Below are 20940 nucleotides of genomic sequence, written 5' to 3'. Positions count from 1 at the left end.
GTGAACAGCTGGTACACAGTAAATTTTATATAATCACAGCTGTCCTCAGTGATTTTTATGACTCAGCCTGAGTTTGATACTAAGACTAGAAGCTCAAATTATGTTCAATTTTTGTTCCTTCATACTTCAAAAAAAATTACTTCAGAAATAAATTAAAAATATCCTAATCTCCTGATTTATGTGGTTCTTGACAGTCTGTAAAATCCTAATAAATACTTGAGCTCTTTCAAGAAAATCAATAACTCTCCAGTGGCTTATATAAAAATAAAGTTTCTTCTATATATGTAAAATCTTTATTCTAGTTTTGATTTAGTAGGTTTTGAATGTTCTGCTGCGAAAAAAAAAGTCAACCCAAAATGGCTTCATATTGGTGAATATAGTTGAATCAGTATTATTATTCAGCTGGTCTGTGTCACATGTGCAAAGACATCTTCCAGATGCATTGCATTCCCACATTCTCAAGAAAAAACAGTTGTTACCTTGAAAACTACTTCTTAATTAGGAGAGTGGAAATTTGTCATGATGGCAGATAAATGAAAAAAAAATACCATGTACTTACTGACACATCTGCAGTATTCCCACTAAAATTGTGGGAAGGTAATTTCTTTTGTAAGAAGATAAAAAGCTTCGGGTTGGAGACTGGATTATGAGCAGCAAATGCTTGGAGGCCACTGGAGAGGTAGCAACGTGGCCAATGACACTGCCAGCTTTGTCACTGGAGTGGGAGGTGAGAGATGATTTACTACACCTAAAAAATTGTTCTTGATATCTCTAGGATCACAGCTGTCAATTAAATGCTCATGATGCTGTTGAGAGTGCCCCAGTAAGGGCTCTGTGTGCCATCCTTATGTTAGTATGATTTAGTGTTGTTGAGGGTGTGTAAGGGATGAGAGTCACATCTCACATTCAGTTATGGGTAATACTTCCAAACCAATCGTGGTGTTTATACGTGAAATTGAAAAATAAATCTGTCTCATTCATACGTTTAATTTAAGAGTATGTGGGAGCATAATTGTATTAACTGGCTTTGAAATTGTAGAGGAAGCAGAACAATAATAATCTCATGCATAAAACTTCCAAACTTTTCTTGTCACCAACACTGGATCTGCATATTAGCAGTGTTTCTGTTTTCTGAAGAATGCAATTGATAGGGTACATAATTTCCTAGCTCATCAAATAACCTTTTTGTCAAAAGGCTGAAAGGAATAGTGAAAAGGCTGAAATTCATCCTAAGTCTTTGTAATATTTAAAGTGATAGAACCCAATGACTTCTTTACCTGCTTCAGCTATTTTCCTTTTTTCCCTCCATCCCAATCTGTTTCTTAGGTGTACAATCTCCATTAATATGTTTGTAATCTCATGAGGATTTAGAATGAAATTTAACATTTTTAGATTAAGGTTATCTCTCTAAAGTTAGCAGAAGGAAAAGTACATTCTGCGTGTGTGTATTGGTATCTTCCAATTTATAATACCTGTGGTGGCAAATACAAGTTTGTGTAAAAATGAGCATGTGTGTTAGGGATTTTTAATTTTTGTTTTGTTTTGTCCAATATAGGCTAACTCTTCACAAGAAAGCTATGGGTTCATGAAACAGACTAAAAATTCTTTCAGTGTATACTTTCAATGTAATACAGAAAATAATGTCATTGTTATTTCTGTAAGAAAAGAAGTTGCATTTAAATATGATTGACTTCAGGCAAGATGCACAGTAAAAATAAAAACTCCCTGCAATTCTCTTCATTTATAAAGAAACAGCAAATGAAGCAGTGTCCACTCAACAAATACTCGAAAGCCTCAGCTTGTACCTAGGCAGTAATTCAGAGTTGATGTGGCTGTGGTAATACAGCCAAGGAACATAGCAGAAGTGAAAGGCAGAGAGGTCTAATTTCAGTATTTTGATCAAAGGAGTTTCTTGACAGGAGAGACAGATGTAGCAAGAAGACCGAAAGCATTTGTCGAGTAGTGCAGTTCTGGTGAGAGCTCCATGGAACTATTAATATATAGATATCACCATATAGAACTATTAATATGTGTATCTCTATAATTAATATTCCCCCTTGACTTCTGCTTCTGTGTTTTCCCACTCTCATTTTCTTGCTTACTCTTCTAGAATATTTTTAATTTTTCTGGTATTGTTGCTCCTCTTTTAAGTTTTCTATTTCTTTTCTTAGTTTCTTTTTTGCATATCTTCAAGCAACCTTTTTGTATATTCCATATATGAATACAATGTGAAATAGAAATAAAATTAGTTTGTTGGAGCTTTGCCTTTTTAAAATACTTCAATACTAATTTGTGAAAGAAATATCTGATGATTAAAACTGAAATCTGATTTCCATATTTAGTGTCTCAGAGTCAGCTGTATTCAGGGAGACGAACCTCGTTATGCTCTTATGTGCAGGGCAAATGGAAATGGCACTTTCTGACCCTAAATTCATGAATTTGTGTTACCAACTGCTGTGTTTTTCTAAAAGCCATTGTACCACACCTGTCAGCTTCTGAAGAAGACAGGCCAGCACTGCCTTAAGCTCTGGTCCACTTTAATCAGCTGGGAACTTTTGTCTGATATCTAACTGTAAAATTCATAGAACAGTTTGGGTTGGAAGGGGCCTTTAAAGGGCATCCAGTTGGACACCTGTGCAATGTGCTGGGACATCTTCTACTAGACCAGGTGAAAAACCCATCCAGACTGGCCTCAAATGTTTCTAGAAATGAGGCATCCACCGCCTCTCTGGGAAACCTGTTCTAGTATTTCGCCACCCCCATTGTAAAAAAACTACTTCTTTATATCTAGTCTGAATATGCCATCTTTTACTTGAAAACCATTACCCCCTGGCCTATTGCTACAGGTTGTACTAAAAATTCTGTCCCCATCTTTCTTCTAATCCCCATTTAATTATTGAAAGGCCGCAATAATGTCTTCACTCAGTCTTCTCCAGGCTGAACAGCACAACTCTCTCAGCCTGTCTTCATAGGAGAGGTGCTCCACCTCTCTTATCGTTTTTGTGGCACTCCTTTGCACCCACTACAACAGGTCCATGTTTTTCCTGTACTGAGGACTCCAGAGTTGGATCCAGGTAGGGTTTCACCTGAGTGGAGTAGAGAGGGAAAATTATCTCCTCACCATAGGCCTGTCACATCTTGGTGTGTTGCTGTACTTCCATTCCCACTTCATCAAAGATGAAACATTTTTACTTTCTATGATTCAGTCTCTCTAACTGCCAAGATGCATTAAAAACTCATGCCACAAAGCTCTTCAAAGAAAGAATTCTTACTTTCCCACAGGAGTTCTTATAGAATTAGCACTCTGCCACCCTTCACCTGAGGACTGTGAAGTAAAATCATACAAGTGTGATGGTCTTTATTAATAGCCTTCCTCAACTAATTGATTCAGAAACTGGCCAAAAGAATCAGACCTTGGAAATGACTGGCCTATTCTGAATCTTTGTCTTTGGTGTGATAAATGTTACTGTGTTTGCTCCAGTAGAAAGTGTGGTTTACCTGATCTAGAAGAAAAATGCCATTTTTAAGAAGCAGGCAGTTCTTTTGATTGAAACTTCTGTACTTCTCTGTGATGATTACTGCATGTCTTGGGATTCTATCAAATGACAAAAACAATTGAAATTCAGATTGATTAGAGAATTTAAAAGCAATTACAAATGACAGACTTTTAGTCTTCATATTGATAGTCTGACTGCAAGGTGAACTTAAGTCAAGTTTCACTTTAAATTTACTTTTAAACTTCACTGATCAATGTTCATATCTGGAGTTAATTTTGGTTTGAAAACACTTAGTATATCCTCATATATGTGTAGATGGTTTTTGGTTTTTTTTTTAATTTGTCCAAGTTATGCTTGGAAGAAAGGAAGATGTTTAAAAAAAAAAAAAAAGTACATGTCTCTTTCCTCTAGGCAGATTTATTCTTTGTTTACCAGTTACTTTAAATTCAGAATTGTTCCTCCCAATTATTTTAAATTCTGGCCTTCCATGTATTCTCTGAGCAGAGAAGATTTTAATAGCTTAGTGCCTCCTTTTCCATCTAAAGACTTGAAGAAATTCAGTTATCTGTTAACTTGGCTAGAAAGAGGCCAGTTTAAACATCACATTTGTTAGTTGACTCCCTGTTCATTTTAGAACTGCTATCATTCTCCTTGGAAATACCTAATGCATATCATTTATTCCCACCACCCCGATCAGCCTTCTTTCATTTAGGTTGGTGTAGAGAGGATAAATAACTAACTTAATGTGAAATGCTGAAAACACTATAAAATTCAAGGCAACCAATTCCAAGTGTGACCATCTTTGTTTTTTTTTTTTTAACTGTGCTTCATTATAGGTGCTTTCATAAAAATGCTTTCAGGAAACAAGCATTGTTTAAATACTTTAGAGACAGAGACATTTAGTCTTTGTGTCTTCATAGCATTTTTGCCAGCTAATTAAAAAAAAAGAAAAAAACAAACATAAAACCACATTGCACATTCAAAAATGTCCTTTTTGGGAACAATTGTAATTTGAAAGTCTAATCAAGAGGTTCTGGTTTTACTATCTGTGGTCATCAGAATGGCTTCTTTCCTCCCGTTCTCTCTCTGCCTTCCTTTCTTCTCTCTCTTTCCTATTCTTACAAGAAAAAGGTGTATGCCTACTTTTAATAAGAAAAGTGATTAAATTTTTTTCATAGTAATTTCTTGTTATTTTAGCAATAAAATTTATAAAAAGAAAGAAACCATCTGCAGATTTTTTTTTTCTGGTATATCTCTTAGAATGCTGTCTGATATGTTGAGCTGCTAGTCATGCTTGTTTGCTATTAGAAAGCGAGCTAAAGTGACTTGTTTTAAATTTCTCAGGAGACCATGATCATCTGATTTCCAATTTATTACAAATGAAGAATATGCTAATTAAAACAATCAAAATATTATTTCTGCAATTATTTGTTGCTTATGATTGACATAACAAACTACTTCTGCACTCTCATTTCTCATGGGTACGTTTGGTAAGTTAGACAACTTGTTATATCTCTTTACCTTGCTTTTTACAAGGAACTTCCCTGTTGATGGAGATTCTTCCCATCTACACATCTACAAAACAAGATCTCAGTGATCTATTGTCTCCTCAGGTGAAATTTAAGCACACTTGCTTAAATAGCAGAAATATATAAATGATAGAAGGATCAGATCTGCCTGGTTTGAGGCCTTAGTTCACAGATAAATACAATTACTGATGATACCAAATGTAACATAAATAAATTAGAGCAGAATGAAGCAATAATAACATTCTAGGTCTGCCTTGCTTCAGATGTATCTGGTTTAAGGCCCTAATGAACTTATTATGACTTGTCTTGAAGCAGTGTAGATGAGAATAACTCATTATCAAAAAAGGTGTTTTCTAAATCTAAAATATCTAATTACATAGGAAGTTTCATTTATTTATTGAAGATGTGCCAATGACTGTATGAGGTTATTTGGTAAAGCAGAGTTTTCTACCATCTATTATTCCTGGTCTAGATCAGACTGTTAGCTGAACAGAATCTGGACTATAAATTATGGGACTAGAATGGTATCATTCCCATAAATACTAGTCTATTTTCTGCTCCCTTAGACTGAGTTTCTGTTTTCCTATTTACAGTTTCTGGACTCTTAAACAAACTTATATTTGTATTTCTACTGGTCTTGAGGATGCTTTTGAAAGCAGTACTATCTTAGTGCTTTTAGCTTAATAAATTAGTCCCCTCTAAGTAGGGTGAGTAGTAATGTACTCTGTTGCTGCAGCTATTCAGTAGATGAAACTCTGTCCTCTAACTCTTATATGATCCTAACTGAAGCTAAATTATTCAATGTGTAGCATTTGTGTTGCGTGACTTTCCAGCTCGTTGTGTAAGAGGGGTTTTAATTACATTAAACTGTGCCTTGGTCTCTGTGGGAGCTTCTGTCCTGAAACTAGCTGATGATTCATGCAGCTTTTCATGATATTTTTTTTGTTTATTTGGTTGTATTTGTATAGTAAGAAAGCTCTGTAAAGTGTCATTTGTGGTGGAGCATCAAAGTTTGTAATTGTCTTCCAACGCCATTCACTGCTCTTCCATGTCTGAGCAACACTAGTCTAATACTCATTTTTCCTTTAACTGTATCTAAAATTGAGCAAGTGCTTTTCTGCATCCTACTAGCTAAAAAAAGCTACACATTGACTGCTAACTATGCTACTCCCCTAGCAGTCATAGGTAATTTAAAGCAGGTGAATTTCATGTTCCAAATGCACATATCTTTCCAAAATATCATAAACTGATACCTGGTGTCAGCCAGCCTTTTCATGCTCTGTGGCACTCAGGTGTTCTAGCCTCTTAACTTGATGGCTATTTTGATATAAATATCAACAATCATTATTTAAAATTGTAACAACTTTTCAGTCCTATTTAAAGTAAGTGTATGTAAGTCATCTGAAATGGAGTATATGCGCACATGAAATTATTTATTCTACAGTAAAGGATTCTTTGAGATTTATTGTCTACATCTACACTCAGTACTCCTAGTCGGCTACCATTTGATCTCTAAGAAACAATTCTAGTGCCAAACCAGGTGTCTAGACCAACTTGGATACTACAAATACTGTTTCTGACCTCTAGCTGCTTCACCAGAAAGACAAAGTTGTGTTCCAAGTTGTGTTGTCACACTGTCAGCCTTTGCAGTCACTTTGGATACCCTAAAATGGCCATAAGTGTCTGCATTTAGACACCTGAATCTCTGCCCTTCATTTCACAGCTTCTTTTAAGCATCCTGTGTGTAATATTACTTTTGAAAGTAAATATAGTTACTTGTGAAAAGTAAACAATTTTGAGAGATATTAAATATGCCTAGAAAGTTATTATTCTTAGATAAATTATTTTTTACATTATTGTGTCAATTTTTTAAAGATGATTTATGTTTTGTAAATACTTTTCAAAAGAAATTAAATGGTTATCCTCTCACATTTGCAACCCCCAAATAAATCATTAGGAGAAAGTAAATACAGTTAATTTGGTTTTTATTCTCTCATTTTCCCCAATCAGTATTTATAACTAAAAGATGTGGTGATCTGCAAGCTTGATAAAAGACTATGATTTTCAGTGAATAGTTTCAATACAGTCACATGTAAGCAATTATATAAAATTTCAGTGAATGTTCCACATAGAGTTGAAAATCTGAATCAAATTTTCCATGACTGTATATGTACCTACATCTAGAACTGAAATTTCATTCTACAGCCACAGATATTTTCTAGACATTCTTAATTTTTGTACACTTTTTTGTCCCTACAACCTAACGGATTTAGCAAGAACTGAAAGAAACTATTTGGGGTAGGGGGCCTTCATTTTATATTATTTCTTATGAAAACACCAATTCCATTCTTGCTGGAGTTGAAAAAGAGCATAGATGATCTTGTATATGTAATGAAAGAAGAGACAAGATAAAGTATCTTAAAAATACTGCTCTGATCAGAAATATATTCTATATCGAGGTTAGAAAAGAGAAATGTATGGTCAGTGCAAATGACAGAACATATGCTTTGTTTGCTTTCTGGTCTTGTCTCATGATGGGGGAAACTGAGTTGTTGCTAAGGTAAATCATTCCTTTTAAATGAAATTGTTGTGCAATGTCTCCTTTTAGAAACATTATTCTAAGAATCATCCACTATTTCTTACAGTTTCTTTTGCCTTGTATATCGTAAGTTTTGTTCCCACTTGGTGGAAAAATTTGTCATTCCTTCTTTGCATGTGATGTGTGAAATGCCAGGAATGAAACATGTAACAGGTTTACAGTCTTCAACCAAACGATATGGTTTCAAGAGCTCATCTATCACATTGATATTGCTTTGCACTGACTTTAGTTATTAAGTGTCACCAAGTTTTCCTTTTGTATTACTCTGCCCTGCTGTACTATATTGTCAAATTAACATGTACTTTCTGAGCACAGCCACAACCCACTCAACTGCTTTCTGCTGAAGAGATCCCCACAGAATTTCTCAATGTGATTATATGTGATCTCTCTGCAGAATTACATTTTAAATCCATTGCCATTCACCTCTCAGAATTTCTTATGAAACATTCACTAAAAATTGCAAAAACACACTGAGAGGATTTCTTTTTGCTTTTGCTGCATGGCAAAGCTGAAACATTCCAGCAGAATTTTAGCTTGAATGTGAGTGTTGAATTTGTCCAGCATTTCACCTGAGGGATATTGACCATTATTTTATCAGTCTGATATGTTTAGTCCATAAAAATGTTAGCATGTTATTTTTCTGAAGAATCCTTATTTTGATGTGCAGGCATAAGGCAGAATTTTGTTCTGTAAAAGGTGATGGTTCATGAGAGCCTGTCTGTCTTTAAGATGTCTAGGAACCAAGCCTTATATAGTCACATAGAAAGAAATCCTCATGGAAACGGCATTATGGAGGTGGCAGCTGCAGCTCTTTATTTTTGTCTGTGTTGAATTTTGCAGTAAAAGATTAACTCTTTATGTGATTGCGAAAATTACATTTATATCCTCCTCTAATACAGAATATGAATATATAAAAAAAATTCTGAAGATGTACAGAAGAGACAAAACAGTTCAATAAGAGCTAAAATTAACTCTGTTTGTACCCGATTACACTGCTATTGCTGAAAATTTGGGCAAGGACTATATTTAGGCATTATAATGTGGTTGGAATTAGCAGTAATAACTGCCTAATATCCTTCCTCACCCAAAGCTTTCTTTCTTCGTTAGATGCTGGCTAGCAATGTTCAGAAAACTCCATATCTTTCCCTGAAAATCTTTCTCATCTTTTCAGTTTCTGATGGGTCATAATGAAATAATGAAGGTACAGACAATGAGGCAGTAAAACCCCTCAGTACAGAGTCAAGTGCAGACTGCAATACTAAGGGGTGAATTGGCAGTTTTGAAGCTTATAAGAGCAAAATCCCAACCTACAGAGATGCTCACTATGATTTCTAAGGGAATGAGTTTTGAGAAGCTGGCAGTGTTGGAATCTGGGCACAGAGCCTGGAGACCATCAACAGCAACCTTGCCAACCACTTTTTGGTGGTTTCTCCAGATTTAGGAATGACCAGAAGAAGAAACTGCAGTCTGGCCAGACACTATTGCTCCTCTTCTGTGTTGTTGCTGGTGACAGTAGAAGCCCACAGTCTTCATCACTTGCTTAAGTAATCTTGTTCTGTCTCCCAGGTCCATTGTACCTTGCTCTAACTTTTCCTTGAGTGCGAAAACATTGTTCTGCCTCATCTAAGATATCTGCAGCCAAAGTGCTGCCTTCAAAGAGCTGTAGCTTGGTCAGAGTGCAGTGTTGTTTGCTGTGTGAAATAATGCCTTCCTGAATATTGCTACTTCTGTTTTTAAATACTATGAATTTTCTGGTTTACATCTTTTCTTGTTGATCATCCTCTTTTATATTGCTTTGGCAATACAACTGATATCCTCACTACTGAGGGTATTCTAGTGTTTGCAAAGCAATCTTTACCATGCAAATATGCTTACCCATCCTTCTGTAAGAGGGTAGTTTCCAAATATTGCTCAGTTCTGACTGTTGGTTTTAGCAATCAACTGAATGTGAGGAAAAGGGAGTTGAGAATACATTTTTGGGCAGATATTACACATGTGCAAAGTGTGATGCTAAAAACATCTTTCTGGATCAAATGAAAACAGAAGTTGAATAGAATAATCAGGTCACAATACAGTTGTTACCATAGTTATAGAACAATTTTCTAGTGGATTTTTATTTTACATTAGAAATTTTGCACCATGGCAACAGCAATGCCTGTTAAAGATCTAACTCTGTCATTATAATTTATCTATTACAGCTCTTTTCATTAGTGTTATTAACAACTGTTATTCTCCTGAATGTACTTTAGTTAGGAACATGGAATCTCTTGAGATACAAATGTGAATAAGACTATTTCCAATTTTACGTGAATGCAAAATTCACAGTATTCAGTGTGCTTCTGATTTTCTTAATGTGCTCTGCAGTCTTGGAGTCAGAATCAGGAAAAAATATCTGAGTTTGATGAAGCATCTGTAAATTATAACTCTCGAATACTGAAAGTGAGAAATGGTATTCCATAGAGTTCTATATATGTACCACAGGCAACTGTGCTAGGGTGCATCAGTGTGAAAATAAATAGCTGATTGAATTGCAATCTGCTGCCTAAATACCAGTTTGGTTGTATATAAACTGGTGATAATAGCAATATGTATCTGTGGCTTTGAGATTATGGCACAACTGAATTTATTTGTAGCTCCAAATGTAAATGTTTTCCTTGTAACACAGATATGGCAGTATCACAGTGATTTTCAGAAGTAATCCTCTCAGATGGATAAGCTTTATGTGCACTTTTAATAACGCTAAAGTTCTGTAGAAATGACATCTGTTTATGTTTTGGTATTTATGATACTATTTACAAGTAAAAAGATAAAGTGGTAAGAAAAGCAGTATCTGGTAAGGAAGCAAGATCTCTTTCTGTTGTGTTTTTGTTTTTTTTTTTTAATTACAAAAATAAATGTACTTGCAAAAAGAAAAAAAAAAATTACTTATAAGCTGAATGCTTCTCTGGGACTGAGTCCAAGAGCTTGAACTTCTCCTGTTCCCTTGTGTCCCCACCCTCTTTCCTAAAGTTCCTTCTCATAAAGTTTACTCAAATGCCTGGGAGAAGAAAAAGCTGTCATTATTATATGGCTGTTCACTGAGTATAGACTATGTAATGTAATTGTTTATATAAATTCTTAGTGCCAGTTAAGTTGGTTGAAATAATAATAGCAAGAATTAATAAATAGTTTAATAGCATTGGGGTTTTTTCAATATACAGCAATATTCAAAAAAATAATTATTTTGATATGTTTAAAACCAGAAAATAATATATAAAATATCACAGTTTTGCATTGCTACTAAGCTTCAGGATAAATATTGATTTCAGTATCATTTTTTTCTTGAAGTTTATGACAGAAATATGCAGCAATTTAAAAAGTCTGTCTCAGAGATGGGTAATTAATAAAAGATAGGATTTAATTTTTTTTATAAAGTTGCCTATTTTAGCAAGGTTATACTAGTGGTATTATCCTGTGTAAAGCTTTTCATTCCTTAAGTTCTTGAGATGGAGATCTTGGATATTCCTTTGAACAATGAATCTGCATTTTTAGATCATGGTGCAGTTTGAAGAGGTTATTCAGCATCTCACTTTTTAGGTCTTAAGTCAACAAATACTGACTTGGAATAAGAAAGAAAAGTGTACTCTAGGAAATAATTTTATGATTACCTGTTGTATGGTTTATTTTTTTCCTTCTATGATTTCTTTAGAACATGACAGGGAGTGATAGGCTACTGTACTATTTAGAGCAGTGCTATAGTCCTCTCTGTACTCTCCTTATTTGCTGAACATAAAAGTACTAAATATTAACTGCATTAGGAAACTAAAATAATAATGCAAGTCAGTATTCAAAGAGCATTAACCTTAACAGTTATCAGGTCAAAAGTCAGAAGATTCAGAATTAGAATTGGTTCATTAAACTGTTGGATATCTGGAGGATTTCTAGTCCATCCTCCTCTTTGGAGCAGGACTGTCATTATGAGATCAGACATATCTTTTACTAAACAGGTCTTGAAACTGTCCAGGGGTGCACATGGCACCACTCTGGATAACCTGTTTTAGGGCTGCAGTGCAGCTTGCTTCTTAACCTTCATCATGACCACATGGATTTTTTTTTCCCTGACAGCCCCAGTCTTTTTTGTTGCCTAGTATAGATGTGGTTTGCATTGCTCAAAGTTATGGGGTGAAGAAGGTATATCTATAAGATCTTTGCTTACTTTGCTGCAGAATTAGCAAAGATCTTATTAAAAGTCTCTTTAATAAGAGTCTACCTGTCTCTGCCAGGACTTTTTTTGCTCTGGTCAAGACAGAACGTTACCCAAGTAGCCATTAACCATGTTTCTTGGTTTTTGAATGATGGATTTGACACATTAGAGGTTTGATTTTTTTGATCTACTGAAATGAATAGTGACTATGCTTTGAAAATATTCTGTGTTTAAAAGTATTTAATACTCTGAACAAAGAAAATCTTGGGGAATCTCAAATCAGATGCCTAAACATTTTTGCATTTTCAGCATTATATCCATATGCCTTATCTCCCATTTTTCAAATTAGCATAATATCACATTACAATCTTACCTTAGAAGGATACATGAGTTCATATTTGTGAATTTCTTAGATAGTGGACATCATAAAAATTTGAGAAGCTGTTAAAGAACTTGATATTCAAAGAAGAATTTAGATGCTGTGCAGTAAATAGGTAATAAGACCACTCTTATTGAACAAAGAGAATATAAATCCCTGGAAATATTTAAAAGATGTGATGTGACACTTAGGGACATGGATTGGTAGTGATGGTGGACTTGGCAGTGCTGGTTTAACAGTTGGACTTGATGATCTTAGAGGTCTTTTCCAAACTGAACAGTTCTATGATACTATGAAAATGTTGAGGAGCTTCTTCATTAGGCAAACTTTATTCTCAACATTAAGTGAAATAGGGTATTTTTGAAAACTAATAGTGATCTTTTAAAAAGTGAAATAGAGTCCTTGCTAACACATAAGAAGACTAATGGGTGCACGAGCAACCTTTGTTTTAATTTTTCCTGAGCCTTAAGGTATTTTTGTGAGTATTTTAAAGATGAAAGTTATACCTAAAGTAGAATATATATACTTATGTATACATAGTACAGTAAGGGTTGTGAAAGATCAAGATGAAAAAGGCTCATACAATATATTTGGAATCTTTGCTGCCACATCGACTGTCAAAACAAGCAGAATTAATGTTTTGATATGCTCTCACTGCGTCACTGCTGGAAAGTAAGAGACACACACACACTTTCTAGTGGTCAGTACATATATTTGTAAGACACAGACACACACTATCTAGTGGTCAGTACTGACCACAGGGGAATAGGAGTTCTCAGTAAGAACTTGTTTATGGTAGTAAATTCAGCAAAATCAGGGCATGAGATGCCACTGGTGCTTGGCAGTCTGTGCTCTTAAACTGTTTGGGTTTTGCCAGTCTTTGGCCAATACTGAATAGACCCACCTAGACAGTGCCCAGGCACAGTGCAAGTTTTAGCTGAGAACAGAGACTATTCCCACTAATTATTTGGATGGACTAGCTATGTCTTGAGAATGAGGAGAGTTTAACTTAAAGGACATGAGCCTAATAATTCCTTCAGATCCTCATAGCTGTTGGCCAGTACTATTTAGTAACATAGAAGTAGCAGAGCTAGTAGTGAAATTCTTGCAATTTTCTTTTTCCTAATTTATTCCCTCCTGGTTTGCTTTGTCCTGACAAAAATATTTCTCTCTTCAATGAGTTCAATACACAGCTATAAGATCCCTGTCTGGAATATCAAAATAGGATTCAGTTCATGACAGATATATAAATGTAGGTATCTGGACACAAATGGAATGCGGTCTCCTGTAAGTCGCTGGCAGTGTAGTTAGCCCAGTTAACAGAGTACAGAGAGTGATAGGTTCCACTCACTTTATTAATCTGATCTCTATGGTAGGAGCTAATGTGCTTCTTACCCATGTAGAAAAATGAGGTGACTTAATCTGGAGCAGAATCTCAGCTACTGAGTTTTTCATGTAAAGGAGTAACAACAAAGCAGTCATTATTTTCATAATTTATTCCTCATTTTGAATTCACCTTCAACATTGCAGACATATGTATAAATCAGCAACTTTCAGAAATCAAAGAGAGAATGCCCCATGTCCTCCTTTTCCCCTGAATTTTTCCCCTAAACCAAATTTTTCTGGGTTTATTGATCCCTTAAGCTCTGTCATGTCCTACATTTAACCTTTCTCCATAACAGCTCACATCTTTTTGGTTGCAAAATGTCTGAAGTGTATATTCTAGTTGGTTGTTTCTCAAAGAAGAAAAGTATATTTTCTTAGATTCTTAGAATTTTATCATATATAGAAAAGCATTTAATATTATATTTTTAAGCTGCTGACTAGTAAATGAGTTGATGAAGTTTTGAAGTAGATACCAACATCTCTCTTCTATCATTCATAAAGTCAAGCACTGGTTTCTTTTAGAAAGGATATTTTGAGACTTGATTGGTTTTTTTTTTGCCACCAGATATTTTAGTTAATTGGAGAAAACTACTCAATATCTTTGCACATTATGGCATGATGCTATGCTCAATTCATTGTGGTAGCTACTGCTGTGCTCACAGTCCTACAGTTAGATTTTATCTAGAACATACAACTTCTATAAGGAATGAGATTAATTTATGTATCTTTAATGAAGTAGTTAAAGAATGTGACCATTAGTAGGGACACAGTTATTCTGACTAGAACATGCTGACTTAATGCCATATTGATGGAGTGATGTTAACCACACCAACACTTTAGGTGAGGCAGCGCAGGCCTCCTTTTTTTTTCCCCTCTCCTAGGTCTTTCAGCTACAAGTGTAAAAAAGAGCCATAGAATTTTAATAATCCACTCTAAACCTTGCCAAAGAAATGCATTTTTCTGTGGTTGCTTTTTGTGTTTATGTATATGCTAAGTTACATATAAAGTGTGCTTGAAAAGACTTGTGTTCTTTTTTCCCAATGGTTACTATTACTATTCTCCAAAGTTCCCGAAAATAAAAACAACACTCAGATCTATTCCTTAGAGACTGTCAGTAAAAAGGCATCATAGTGTAAATTCACTATTATTATAATGGCTATAAAAGGAAAAATTACTAAGAATATTCGTGACAATAATGGTTCTTCATGTATTTTACCACCTACAAACTACCTACCTAATTCATCATACTAAACTATGTAATTTGTGCACATTTCAACTCAATAGCAAATTAAAAGAGATATCATCAAATTGATGGAATAGCAGTGGCCTATTTTATCTTATAAATTTGTTTTTTCACTGAATTTATATATAGCACTGAGCACTGTTGGTTGTTCTTCCAGCAGATATTTTAGTCAGGATAAAATAGCCGTATTCAAGATTTTTTTAAGAGAATAATAAATCAGTTCATGGCATAGGTGTATTTTGTTTCTTTACACAAGAATGTACCAAGCAGCATTAAAAAGTAATTTTGAGGGGAGTAAGGATTTTTTTGTTTGCAGTATTTTATCACCTTTTTATGTTTACAAGGTATTCTCTCATTTCAGAGCAATGTAGCCAGGGTGAAACATCCACTGAAAGTGAGCTTCCTGAAGGACACCCTGCTGAGCAGTTTGCAGGTTTACTTCATGGATCATCACCTGCATGTGACCCACCTGAAAATCCACTCCAGCTGTACAGCAAAGTAAACCTGTGCAGTGGGCCACTGGAGAAAAGCATTTTGAGCAAGAGCGCAGCGCAGCAGATACAGCTACGGAAAGAGAGCAGCTCTGATCCTCCTGTTAAGAAAAAAAAGCCACCAATTGTAAACAGAACCATATTTCATACTAAGAATAAACCAGCAGAAAATCATACCCTGGTTGGTGCACCAAGGATCAGTGAACAATGGGTTATTACCACTGGAGGATTTGTGGAGCGAGCGTGCACGCTGGGCAGAATACGATCTTTACCAAAGACCTTGCTGGAAATGCATTTGTGCAAAAATGTTTCAAAATCTGATTCTAATCTTATCACCCATCCACCAAATGATAAAAAAGCAAGAAGCAATTGGAGTGAACCCACACCAAAGCCACAGTGCTCCAAAGGGAATTCAGAGAGAACACCTTCCTTCACATCAGAGTGGGAAGAAGTAAGGTTTTTTCCATTTTTTAAGTACTGTGGTCTTGTGAAGACACTGTTATTGTTTTCAGTTTCAGAGACAAAAAGTGAGTATTCCACACTGCAAACCTCAGAGCGAATGTCACAGGGTACTGCATGGGAGTTCAACAGCTGGCACAAAATGCAAAGCATTTCCATTCACATGCTGCCCACTCAATAAAGTCTATTGTTTCCCTAGTGAATGAAGTTAACCAGAAGTAATTCTGCAATTTTTTGTGGCACTGAAATTATTGTCTACTAAAGCCTTCACCATTTACAATAATAATGTTGGTAAAATCTTTTGTAACTGCCTATTGTTTACATATTTGCTAATTATTTCCACCATGGCAGTGCCCATCAGCAAGAGCCAGGAGAAAATGGCAGCAATAGAGTTGATTGAGCATTCTACAAACCCTCCTTATGTATCGTATCCTCAAACTGCTGTGTAGCCTGTGTACAAAATGCTTGGCACATACCTGGCTGCTGTGTGAAGTGGGAATACTCTTATAGCTGCAATGAATCCAGGACTACTAACAGAAATTTCCACACTGAATTTGTAGTGCACATGCTTGCTCATATGAGAGACTTTATTTTAGGTTTAGAATTCAATTTAAATTAATTTTTAGACACCTTATGTTTAACTTTTTTTTCCTGTACTGAATTTCAAGAATGTAAACGGTTCTTCATAGACACAGAAGTGCCCATCTCATTGAGGTAAATTAAGAGTGTGAAATGTTTAGATCTCTACTGCTCCTACAGAGAAGGGAGCATTTCTCTTTAAAACTACTAGAGTGGGGAAATTCATCTATCTCCAGGGTGCTATTGTGTTCAGAAAGAACCCCGAGTTTGATTATGTGGTTGGTTATTTTTCTAGGAAAATGTTTCAAGCTAGCCTAAGTGTCTGATTTGATAGGGCATTTTAAGGCACTTTTGTGAGGGAAATACTCTGTCAGTGAAGATGTACTAAGGATATCAGGTTTTGATCGTTACAACTTGGATATGTTATTATAAAATCCTGATTAGAATCAGGACCAGGTTTGCCTTTCTACATGGTCATCAAGGTTTGATCTTAAAAGTAAAAAAAGTGCCATAATATATGTATATATTTATGTATAAAGTATGAATGCTCAATCTGCAGATTCTGTCATAATTTCCAGACTTTCTCCTGTCACCAGTGACTAATACATACTTTTCCTACTAGTCCTAATATTAAGCTTAGTAAAGTGTGTTTCTCTTTGTCTACCTTTTTAGTCCACAGCAACCTTTTAATTCACTTTTTGGTTTGTCCTGTTCTTACAGAAAATAAAATAGATACAGTGGTTTTGACCTAGTAAGTTCAATGTGCCTTAGAAACATGTGAGTAAGTTTTGGGATCAGTGCAGTGTTGTTTCACAGAGAATGTTGTTCTGTGGTATGTGGGGACACAATTATGTTTCATACCTATTTAGTGGCCTTGGGGTAGATTGAAAGAAAAGGGGGCTAGGAAATTCTCTGGAAATATGAATTGAACAATTGATCTAATTGTGTGTATTTTAAATACTTTGGAACATACAAGATAATTTTTTTATTCATTAATATTACTGCTTGAATAAACTACTAGTGGTCATACCTACATGACCAGAGTCATCAGTGTGTAAGGAACTCTACCATGGAGAAAGAAATACTAGTCCCAAGCCTCAGTTTTTGCTAACATACAAAATTGCAAATCAAATTGCAATCTCCAAATCAAAGTGGAGAAATTGATTGTCTACTTTTGATTTATGCATTTTTACAATTTTGATTGTTTTTTTCCTAATGAGGTTAATAATGCCATAAATCTATGCATGAAAAACTAAAATAAAATACTGAATATGGGATCCTTCAATTGTTTCACTGTTCTCTCTTTTGTAGATTGATAAAATCATGAGTTCAATAGATGCTGGAATTAATACTGGACTGGGGGAGATGAAAGATCACACTACAAGTAAGGAAAAACAACTGACTATTGTTTAATTTTGACGTAATTTTCCATAGGGAAACTGTGGATAAGACATTGCTAAGTAACCCACTGTGTTGAAATCATTTGTAGATATTTGAATAACCATGAACAGAATCTATGTTGTTTACTGTTAGAGATGCATTAGACCCAGTGTCCTGGAGCTGTTGCTTTAAATAGCATATTGGAATCATTAATGTTGTTTTGAAATCTTACCAGAAAAAATATTCCATTAATGTCTTTGTATTGAAGCCTTTCTTCTAGGGGGGTATTTTACAATCTTTTTCAGATGAGGTTTTGTTTGAAATGATGGAACTCTGAGTATAAATAATCCATTAACTGCTGACACTTTCTAAGTATTTTATTGTATAATGCTGCTTCGAAGAAATATTTGGCACAGGGCTGAAAATGTTGCTGACAGACAGTGACTGGTGTTAGCAATGATGGGAAAATTTGAAAACCTCTGCTACTAAGTCATGCTTAGCCTGTTGGTCTGTCAGCATAAACCTGTGCATCTGTGCTGATAAGAATTTTTAAAGCATTTTATTATGTCTTCTCCCCAACTCATGGAGGGAAAACTGACTTGCACGTCCGAATAATTTAGTCCTGAGGCAAAGCTGTGTTATTCAGCTGTACTGGTACATCCCTGCTAAAAATTGCATTGAGTTTATATATAGGGTAGGATGTTATGTACCTTATCGCTTAAAATTTGGAAAAGGATATATTTGAACAACTGTCCATTTCATGGTGCATTACACATATACAGGGTGAAGCTATCTCTTATCAATTAAATATAATTGACACAGGTTTTTTTAACAGTAGCTTGCAGTGAAAAGGGGATCTAGGATAACGAGAAAATAACTTTTTTGAATGCAAATATAATTGCAGATAAAACAAGCAGACTCAGCTTATTTTTTTTTCTAAAAAGAGTAAGGGGCAATATCATGAGAAATGCTAGGCATGTTGTTCTGGCAGTCTGTTCTTTCTGCAACTTGCAGCATTGGAAAACAGAACCGTTCACAGACAAACTCCACGTTACAAGATAGTGAATAATTTCTGAAGATATTATAAATAATTCAGGATTTTCTGTGTCTTATATTTTATTATGGTAGTTGTACTGGGTCTACTGAAGATGGAGTTATCTTTCCCACAGCAGCCTTCACAGTTCTTTGCATGAGTAGCTAGAAAGGTGTTCACCCGTCAAACACTCTGGTGCTCGCTCAGCACCAAGGCTGCCTCTCCAACATTCCCCCCTTGCCAGTAGGGAGAGGGTGGGCAAGACCTTGAGAGGGGACATACCCAGGACAGCTGACTCAAGCTGCAAAGGAATATTCCATACCATATAGGGCTGTACAGGAATAAAAGCTAAGAAAAAGGAGAGGGAGGCTGGATATCACCAGCTATATAGGAAGTAGAGAATAAATCTTTTGTTTTCCTTTGGTTTTGCACAGACCTTTTCTTTTGCTGTATTAAATTGCCTTTATCTTGACCCAAGGGGGTTTTTTTTTCTGTCTTATTCTCTCCCGTGCCCTGTCTTGCTCAGGGCAGTGATGGAGTGGCTTGCTGGGCGCCTGGCATGCAGCCAGGGTCAGCTTCCCACAGCAGCACGCAGGCACCAAAGGCAGAATCAGGTGTAGGGTAAGAAACTGCAGAGCAAGTAAAAGCCATGAAATGGAGACAATAGCAACAATAGTATATGTTTGAAAATTTCCATATTTTAGTGATGTGTAAATACTACTCTATTTGTTCTCATGATTGACCACTGCTTTTCATTTTCTACTTTTTTAAGATCAGAAAATACCTCACAACTGTTGTTATCAGCCATTTTGCACTTCTACTGCATACCTTATTTTTCTTGACATAGAAATATGGCATTTAGTGTTTCAACCCTTGCAGATGGCAGAAGATCTACTCTTTGCTTCTTTTCCCGGAGTAGACATTGAGTCCTTAATTTCTATTCAGTGTGCAGCTTTCTGAACACCAACATTTTTTGTCTTTCCTGTCAACTCCTTAACGGTCTAGCTAGTTTAGGATGATAACTTGATTTTGATCTTAATTAAGACATCAAGCTATGATCAATCAAAATACAGCTATCTTTCCTTAAATTGTATCAGTTTTGCTTTACATGCAGCTTGCAATAAAGACATGTTTTTCTCCTATAGACCTGAATATATGCAGCTTCAAATGTGTATCTTCCACTTTTCATTCCTTTTGGCCATTTCCAGATTCAGTCAAACACAATTTAGGCAGCAAAGTAAAGGGAACTATTATTGAATCAAATGCATTACATGCATCAAACATGTTATACTTCAAGTATAATATTTTTTATTGTCTTAGTAATAACCAAATAATAGGTTATCTAGGAGGAAATAAGGAATTCTTACTTCTCACTGCTAGCAGGCTTCTCCTTAAACACAGCACAACCAAAGGTAAAGATCTGGCCTATGCTTAGGAATAAAAATTAAGTATTATGGTATCAGATAACATAATTTTGAAACACTTTGTCAATTTATGTATAAATATGAGGGATTTTAGCTTTTATTTGAATATATGTGGAAAAAGCTTATCCAGTAAAGCTTACAAGTAATATTTTTAATGTTCGGAGTGTGTAAGTCAAAGAAACTTCTACTTTTGAACTGCAAGCATCTAGACTATTGAGCACTGTATTCAGGCAGCTTCACTTGTCTAATAACTTTCTAGCAAGTAGCAGAATTCCTGGTAATACTGAAGAGTAAATGTAGCTTCCTGTGGGATCCTTCATTTTAGTGTTTGCTTAGTCCTGCACTTCATATTATACTTCAGTGTTTTCATGAACTGCTAAAAAACCCAAAAATATGTAAAATTCAAACACAAATGCTCTATCAGACATGAACATAAAGAGCTTTTTGTACTACATAGTATCTCATTCTCAGTGAAAAATATTTGAGAGGAAATATGTCATATGCTCCGAATTAAGTAGCTATATTTAAAATTAGACAATGATGATATCTTGTGATGAAATTCTTGAATGGACTTGCCAGAACTTTGGCCTATATTTTTCTACTGGTGGTGTCTGGAAAGACTTCTCTTAGATCTCCAGAGAAATGTCTTAAGCAATTAGAGGAGCAGTAAAAGGAGAGATTCAAAAGTGAGTATGCTCATGAGGACTTCATCCATGGCATGCATTCAGGAACAAAAAAGTTAAAGCAGAGCTTTCCAT

General features: G+C 35.3%; 1 protein-coding gene across 2 annotated transcripts in view; it reads left to right on the top strand.

Moving 5' to 3' along the window:
* The window catches only part of ANKS1B (ankyrin repeat and sterile alpha motif domain containing 1B), a 396726-nt gene that overhangs the window by 169946 nt on the left and 205840 nt on the right, over positions 1-20940 (top strand). For both annotated transcript variants that reach the window (XM_053977912.1, XM_053977910.1), the window contains exons 13-14: positions 15178-15758; positions 17657-17729. In XM_053977912.1, coding sequence (XP_053833887.1) covers positions 15178-15758; positions 17657-17729 — 654 coding nt within the window. The remainder of the gene's footprint in view (positions 1-15177; positions 15759-17656; positions 17730-20940) is intronic.

This window comes from Vidua macroura, chromosome 5 (genome assembly GCF_024509145.1).
Source record: "Vidua macroura isolate BioBank_ID:100142 chromosome 5, ASM2450914v1, whole genome shotgun sequence".
NCBI lineage: Eukaryota > Metazoa > Chordata > Aves > Passeriformes > Viduidae > Vidua > Vidua macroura.
The sequence above is the reverse complement of the archived record's forward strand: the minus strand, read 5'-3'. Positions and strand labels throughout refer to the sequence as shown.